At 35.9% G+C, this 9,087-nt stretch overlaps 1 protein-coding gene across 1 annotated transcript; it reads left to right on the forward strand.

Annotated features, from left to right (window-relative positions):
* The first annotated feature begins 204 nt into the window (after positions 1-204).
* Positions 205-8,555, forward strand: LOC149775231 (uncharacterized). The gene is made up of 3 exons (XM_089943999.1): positions 205-677; positions 5,099-5,310; positions 7,435-8,555. The coding sequence occupies exons 1-3, from the start codon at positions 208-210 to the stop codon at positions 8,526-8,528; spliced, it is 1,776 nt and encodes a 591-aa protein (XP_089800125.1). The 5' UTR covers positions 205-207; the 3' UTR covers positions 8,529-8,555.
* Positions 8,556-9,087: the final 532 nt, after the last annotated feature.

The raw sequence follows: 9,087 nt of genomic DNA on the forward strand, positions 1-9,087 counted from the left end.
GATGTTGAGCAATGTAAAATACTTATATTAATGAAACGAATTTTCTTATTAGAGATTTAAGTTTATACTTTTGATAGATCATTGCTTATTTTATGCTTAGTAATTGTAATAAATTCTACTATTATCTCCAGAGTATAAAAATTGCATTAAATCAGTAAAAAATGGTTTTAGTCATATTTGCTTCGGGATATTTAATATGGAAGTTTCATGCACCCACTACGGCAACACAATATGCAAGCTGTAAAGCAGAATTTTGCTGTCTTTTTCGTTTTCTTTTATACGACACATGTAAACAGTTTTGAAGAATATTGCAAAATTCCAACCAACCTGTTTTATTCACCCAGAAAAACAGAATTCGACATATGTGTGGCCAATGGCAAGCATTCAAAATATCTCCATTCATCTTTGACCACCTGGAGATTTTCGGGCTATCAGCTTCTGGCATCAACATTTCCAATTGATCCTAAGACTGAAAACTACGTGCGTCAAGTAAAAGATGCAGTTTTCTCCCGTGTGAAACCAATTCCACTGAAAACTTCACCACGTCTTGTCGCCATCTCAGATGAAGTGTTTGTTGAACTTCTTGATTTGGAGCCAAGTATTTCTTTTTCCAAACAGTTTGTTGACTTTGTGGCGGGAAATATTGTCCTCTCTGGTTCATTTCCATTATCACATAGGTAAACAATAGACAGTAGTCCTCTCTGGTACATTTCCATTATCACATAGGTAAACAATAGACAGTATTTACATTTTTAATGCATATGAATTTTAATCACATAATCCAAATATGTCGTAGGAGAGCTTTGTGAACTTTAAGTCTAACAGAACAAACTGATAGTTGGTATCAGGATTTGTTCCTATTTTATTAAAGAACAGTTGCTTTACATTGCTCAAGTTATATTTGGTTTTTTGTTGTTGTTTTTTTTGGCAGACAAACTTGGGGCAAGTGACTTGAAAAATATTGTCCTGACAAGAAATCCACTTTCCCCAGCAGGAACATATTTGTTTGCAATTATTTTCACATGCACATTCGTACTACTCAGAAAATTAAATGAGAAGTCCCTTGTTCATGAGACACTTGTTCACATTATATGGGAGAGGACCCTACAACTAACATGATTTCCAACAATTTTAGAATTTCTGCATCAGGTGTGGAATTCTGAATGGTTGTGGCATACCAATAGGCTGTCTTCAGCTTTACATTCAAATCAGTTTACAGTCTGTGTATTTCATCCAGATCTTTCCGGATGAATATTCAGAGACCTTGGAATAGTTTCCTTTTCTGAATACTGTAAAAATCTCCATGTTTCTTGATGAAAGAAGTCATTGATTTATTTGTCTCATTATATATCAATAAAACAGTAGCTTTTTTATATCAGTCATTGAAAACAGTAGCTTCAGCCAGAGACATTAATATATGCTTGGTAGTTAGTTCATGTCATAGTACTGTGGATGTGTCATAATTGAAAAAAAAAACTCCATATATGAATAGAATACCAACTCTTTGAACCAAATGGTATAAAATTTTATGTAATTATCTCCATTCCTTTGGAGTGAAAACATTATAATTGAGGCTTTATAATCCCTTACCTTAATTTTCAAATAACAGCATAGGTGTGATTATACATAATGACTTCAGGGGTGGGATATACTGTTAGACTCTGTACTATATTGTACATGAGGGTTAGACTTATTTTTCTTCATTAGCAATTGGTTTTGATTGTTTTCATCATGGTTGTAACACTATACCTCCTTTTTGTAGTCATTGTATATTAATCTTGCAGTTCTGAAGTTTCCAGTTCATTAATGTCACTCTCCAGTTCAAATAACTAAAGGTCACAAATGGTTGAGGACTGAGTGTACTAGGGATTTCTTTGCATGGTCTTTTAGGTCAAGTTACTGAGTAGGTGTAAAATACTGATTTTTTATTTCACCCACCCTGGTCTTGGGGTGCCAAAACTAGGGCAATACTATTTTGCCAGTATCCCAGGCCATAGACTACCGAACATGAGCAACAAGTGTCCTGGGAAAAATGCCCTCCAGTAAGTTCCATTAATTGTAGACCATCAGTGTCACACTATGACAAGATTGACCAAATAAACCATTTAACAGAGTTTTGTGATTAAAATACAGCTGATAAATGTGTTAATTATTTGATTGCATCAGCCAGATGTTTAGTCGTATACTTGATTAATATGAATGGGCCGATTCAACTTCTGTAGTTTCTTTATTATGAAAACATTAGTTAAGTCCTGTTAAATAACAAAATGACTTAAAATTACTCTTCATATAGTATATTTATTTACTGTTATTGATTTAGGAATGCCAACACTCTGAAAGTACTCATTTAGGCTTGATATCTTTTAGTCCATGTGCTCAGTCTAGATGAAATGCATTAATAGTAATTTATGATATTTTCAATAGATTTCACTATTTTTCTGACTGTAGCCATCAATAAAATGATATAATTTAGAATTGTCCCATAATTAATATTGGCAAAGTGAAATGTGTACAGGTTGCTTTATTATCGATGCATTTGGCCTGCTATCAGTATTAACAATTACAATGTTAATTATTGTGGGGTAGTGATAGCAATTTTGGCAGTGACAAATAAAAATGCTGCTACTTACCCTGATGGTGCATGACCTGCTACTGTAGGTTATTGTTAGGCTGCTGTTGTTCTTTATGAGACACTTTAAGAGACATGTTGAGGAAACTGTAGTGTTCACCACAGAGTGGTAATGTACTCCAGAAAATTATACATGTTTGAGCATGTTGGCTGTTTCCACTTGTATATAATGCTAACAGGCACATGTAGTCAATCAAGAGTGATTTACATTGTAGGCTACTTGTAGCTAAGCAATTTTTTTGATGTACACCTTTTCATGGACAGGGGTTAGAGAATATGCAAGAAATTTAAACCTTCATACTTTTTATTGTATTAGACATGTTCGTCTATATGTATCCCTAGCTAGTCCACTGATAAATATCACAGGCAATGTTGCTGCTGTACATTTCATACAGTTAAAGGTATGAAATTGATGCCTGCCATGATTCAGTTTACAGCATAAAGATTTTCTAATTTGTTTTCTGCATTGACAAACGAAATAAAATCAAGGGGTTCCAACAGCTTCAATAAAATCTGTGATGGATACATCTGGATGTCCACCAGACTTGGAAGAAACTTAAACTATAGACCCATGTTCACTTCAGCCATGTTAAGTGGACAGTTTTGATGGTGATTTTATTTCTTGCCATCCAGAAAATATATGTATATGTTAACAGTTTAGTTTCCAAAGAATTATAAATAAATCTGGATTTCAGTTGTAAATAAATATTCCTGATTTATTGTCTTATTGTCTTATAAATTTTTGCCAAATTTGTACACCAGTGTAATGGATGTAGTACTGGTATCTAGTATTGCCTTCACTAACTGATGTTATTAATACCTCTCTCTCTTCAGGGGAATTCCCATCATTTTTCAAAACTGCCATTGTGAAGCCTCTGCTGAAGAAACCAACACAAGACCATAACGATTTAAAGAACTACCGCCCAGTTTCTAATCTCCTATTCATATCAAAAATCTTAGAAAAGGTTGTTCTATCCCAGCTTGTATCTCATCTGAATTCAAACAGTCTTTTTAGCAATGTACAATCCGCATACTGCCCTTGCCACAGTACTGAAACTACTCTTCTAAAAGTAGTTAATGACATTCTCTCTGCGTTGGATAGCGGAAAGATTACAGTCCTCACCTTCCTTGATTTGTCTGCAGCATTTGACACAATATACCATGATATATTACTTCACCATCTCCAGCATGTATTTGGCATTCATGTAACAGCCTTACTGTGGTTCAAGTCCTACTTGGTCAACAGTACACAAATTGTGTCTGCAAATGGAATACACTCCAGTCCGGTTGATCTGTGTTGTGGTGTTCTACAGGGGTCTGTTGTTGGACCCGTTCTCTTCATTCTATACACTCATCTGCTCTCAAGTGTCATAGATCATCATCCAGTGTCTCACCAATTGTACGCTGATGACACGCAAATATACAAATCTAGCCACCCAACTGAAGTTGATGCTACCATCCAAGGTGTAGAGAGGTGCATTTCTGATGTGAAATCATGGATGACATGTAACAAGCTGCAGAGGAATGATGATAAAACTGAGACCATTCTGATCACAACACAAAGACTTTTTCATTCACATCCTTTACCTCAAACAATAACTATCAGCAACACCACGCTAAATTCACACAATCAGTATGAAACCTAGGTGTTACACTGGACGGTACTCTCACATTGCACCAACATGTCATGAACATATGCAAGGCTGCATATCTTGAGCTGAGACGCATCAGCTCCATTCACAAATATCTTTTTGATGCCACTAAAACACTTGTGTGTTCAGTAGTACTTTCAAGACTGGACTATTGTAACTCAATTCTGTCTGGTTCATCTCAATATCTACTTCAAAAACTTCAAAAAGTTCAAAACACAGCTGCTCAGATCATACTTATTGTACCACGATCAGAGCACACCTCCCCACTGCTCTGTACCCTACACTGGGTATCCATTCGATCCAGAATCAAACACAAAATTGTTCTCTGTGCTACGTTTCACTAATGGACTCTAGTCCAACATACTTATCCAATCTCACCCATGTGTACACACCAGCAAGATACTTACGCTCCTCTTCTGACAATCATATACTCATTATTCCCACTATGAAAACAAAGTCATATGGACAGCGTTCTTTTGCATACCAGGGCCCAGCAATGTGGAATGAATTGCCCACTGAACTTAGACACAAAGACACAGTGATCACATTCAAGAGTGCTCACAAAACTCACTTATTTCGACTGTAAGAACAAACTTAAAGACCTAATAATGTTTCCTACCTTAAATATTCTCAGTGTATTTTTTATGTTTTCTAATTTCATGGTATTTGTTTTTGTAATCATATCATTATATATGTTTTTTATCTTCTAGGTGTTGTCTATGTTAGAGCTTCTAAAGATTAGGCGCTATACAAAGTCCTCATTATTATTATTATTATTATTATTATTATATATTAGTCTGTTAACTCTGTTCTGTAGATATGGAGGCCATCAATTTGGGTATTGGGCAGGTCAATTGGGGGACGGCAGGGCAGTGATGCTTGGGGAGTATGTGAACCAGAGGGGTGAGAGGTGGGAACTCCAGCTGAAGGGATCGGGTCTGACCCCTTACTCGAGGAAAGGGGATGGCAGGGCAGTTATCAGGTCATCTGTCAGAGAGTTCCTGTGCAGTGAGGCCATGCACAATCTTGGTGAGTTATCAAGAAATTGCCAGCATTTTTGGTCTTAGTTTCACTTTGCTCATAAAATTGACCTCAAAACTTATTTTTCTAACTTTCCAGATTCGTCTTTGACACAAAAGTCTGTATTTCACTTGATGAATGCATTTGTGTTGAGACATTGGGTGTGTGTTTGGCCTGGAATCAGCAAGATGATGTTAACTTAGCTTTTTAGGCATGTTTGGGCAAAATGACAGAATTGAGGGCAACTGCATCACCATTGTCACCTTAGAGCAGTGCTAACCTTTTTTACACCATGGGCCACTGAAAAATGTTTTTCTTGAAGCCAAGGGCCGCAGCAGAAAACTGAAAAGCAATGACTATATAGCTGCTTGAGCTCTAGTGGGCCATTTACAATCAGGCCGCGCGTTGGACAGCACTGCTTTAGAGCATAAATCCAAACTAAGAAAAATGCTTGAAAAATATTAAACATGAATTTTGAAAAGGAATATTAACATGAGAGCAAACACTTAACAGAACTGGAATGCATATGGAACAACTGAAACCCTTTTTTCATGACAGTTCTATATTTTTATACACCTATAGAGTGTATATTATGTCTGTTCATCACATATAATATGTCTGACTTTTCATCCACCTGTCACTTGCAAACTTTGTGCATAGCTTTCATTTGAGGCTTGAAGCCTATTGATTTTGGGATTTTAAGGTCAAGGTCACTGTCTGAAAGGAAAAAAATTCAACATAATAACTATAGTTCTACATTACACACCTGGACTAAACTTTGAGGATAGTTTGCATTTGGAGTGAGGAAGAAATCACTTGATTTGGTAGTAAAAAGTCAGTCACCAAAAATGGTTTCTGCACAACACTTTAAATTGATCATATAACTTCATCAGTTTTTAACTTGCTTACCCTTTGTATGAAAAAAGAAAACTTGATTTGGGTTTCAAAGTTTAAGATCACTCCTGCATATACAAACTTTGCAGATGAGTTGAATTTAAGACACTTGTTGATGTGGTGGTGAAAGGGTTAAACTTCAGTGTCAATGATGCTAATATAAAAATTGCTAATGTAAAAATAGATTTTGCACAGTAACCTTTCTTCTTGAGCAAGTTTCTTCACCAGACATCTATGCATGGTTTGCAGTTAGAGCAAGAAAAAAAACATTGATTTTTGGGGTCAAAGGTCAAGGTCATAATACATATTTTATCAACATAGTTTCTGGATATTAAGTTTAGTTAAGACCTCATATATTAATCAAAGGTCAAAATCATTAAAGACCATTAGTCAGTAATCTTCAGTCAACCACGCTCTTCTTGCACCAACATTAATGACCTTTAAACACTATTATGGCTAACCTTTGACCTGTTAGAAAAGTTAACTGTCCCAACCTAACCCCTCTACCTTGTAACACCAAGTCCAGTGGTATATTTATGGATGATTAATATGTTATTCTAAAATATAATTAAGAATATTACTACTAGTAATGCTGTCTTTACCCAGATTTTATTCAGACATTTATATTCATAGACAGCGAGCCCTATTTATTTCCTTTGGCACTCAAGCGTCTTGCAGTCTGTGTTTGTCATTTTAACACTTGTAGAACAGCAGATCAGCATGTAGTGTTGGAATGATCCTGACAGTTAGCCAGATTGGTACCGATTACAGCAGGATTGGTTCACTTGAAATTCTTTCGCAAGAGGCAGAGAATATGGCTAAAATATTAACGGTCAAATGTATAGAGATCATGCAAAAGCAAGAGGGAAATATATTGGTATCACAAAATGCAAATTGCAAATTTCATTAGGTTTTAGAAACTGGAAAATTTGATTATGTTGCAATTCTTGCCAGTTCTCATATTCTACAGGAGGTGTTTCTGACTGATTAACTGGTAACAGTTCAGTTAATATAATAAAATAAACTGTTAAGGAATTTACTGTTTCATCCGTTGTACAGTTCTTGATACTCCTGCTTGATCAAGGATTCAATATTTAAACAGATGATAACTTAATATAACAATATTTAGTTATTGCCTATTTAACTGTTATAGCAGGATAACAACAACCATTTATACTAACTCTTTAATTATTACATAGCAAAATGATGTGTAATTCATGTGTATGTGAATTTTGACAGGTATACCTACAAGTCGGGCAGCAACACTTGTTGTAAGCGATGATCAAGTAATTAGAGACAAGTTCTACAATGGGAATATGAAAACAGAGAGTGCTGCAGTGGTTCTTAGACTCGCCAAGTCTTGGTTTCGGATTGGTTCCCTAGAAATTCTTTCACAAGAGGGAGAAATCAATCTACTCAGGAAGCTTATGGATTTTGTTATCATTCAATATTTTCCAAACATAAACTCATCAGATCCAAATAGATACCTTGCCTTCTTCAGTGAAGTTGTGATGCAGACAGCAGATTTAATTGCAGCATGGCAGAGTGTTGGTTTCACTCACGGCGTGTGTAATACTGACAATTTTAGCTTGCTATCCATTACAATTGATTATGGACCATTTGGATTCATGGAAGGATTTGATCCGAAGTTTGTTCCAAATACTTCAGACGATGATGGAAGATACAGTTATGAAAATCAACCCGATGTTGGGTTGTTTAACTTGGACAAATTAAGAACTGCACTTCTACCTCTTTTGAACGAAAATCAGTCCAAGCAAATGTATCACATATTGAATGGATATGCAAATAGGTACAAATACATGTTCATGAAGATTTTTAGAAAAAAGTTAGGTCTGAAAATTGAAGATGAAGCTGATGAAGAATTGGTATCCATTTTGTTAAAAATGATGGAGGAAGTTAAAGCCGACTTCACAATGACATTTAGAGAAATGTCTGAAGTTTCGGAAACTGAATTGTTTGATATTATCACCAAAAATGAGATAAATGATAACTTGTGGGCTTTAAAAACACTTGCAACACATAAGTCATTTTATGATTGGCTTAAGGTTTATTTGAAAAGAGCCTCCTTTGAAGAGTATTCAGACAAGCAGCGAAGAGACATTATGATAAAAACAAATCCAAGGTACATTTTACGGAACTGGATGGCCCAGGCAGCCATTGAAAAAGCTGAGACGAGTGTCTTCACTGGAATTGAAATAATACGTAAGGTTTTAAGGAATCCATATGAATATTCAGTGGTTGCTGAGGAAGCTGGATTTGCCTCCCCTCCCCCAGATTGGGCCAGTTCATTACGAGTCAGTTGTTCATCTTAAATATTAAAATGCCCAAGTCATTTATAATGAGAATTGTTTTACTTCCTTTTGCTTCTCACTTTGTTAGTCCAAGTGAGGATCTATCCATCCATTCAGTGATCTGTCGCCTTTGTTGGAACTGTAAATTCTATTTTATTGCAGTAAACTTAAGTGCATTACGTTATCAGGTTTATTCAACTTATCACAGGTAACTGTAGTGACTGTACATATATTAAAGAAAGTAATCATTTTATAGTTATAATGCCAGGGCCCTGAGTGGCCTGAAGCGCTCCATTACAGATCACTGCCATCTCACCTCTGTCTGCATGGGTTCAAGTCTAGGATTCGGCCAATTTGGGTATGTGAGAAAGCTTGCCAGTAGCTTCTCGATGGTCAGTGGTTCTTCCTTCACCATTTATACTGGCCGCCATGCATAGCCTATCGTGTGCTGAAAAATAGCGTTGCACACCACAACAACAAAAGTTCTAATGCCAAATAGAGGAATGGTAAGCAGTTTGCTTCTTTTAAATATACTTCCCACAGAATGATGGCAGGAGTCTCTTGTCATAAAATTGCATAA

The sequence above is a fragment of the Sinohyriopsis cumingii genome, chromosome 19, assembly GCF_028554795.1.
Source record: "Sinohyriopsis cumingii isolate HCF-2022 chromosome 19, ASM2855479v2, whole genome shotgun sequence".
Taxonomy (NCBI): Eukaryota; Metazoa; Mollusca; class Bivalvia; order Unionida; family Unionidae; genus Sinohyriopsis; species Sinohyriopsis cumingii.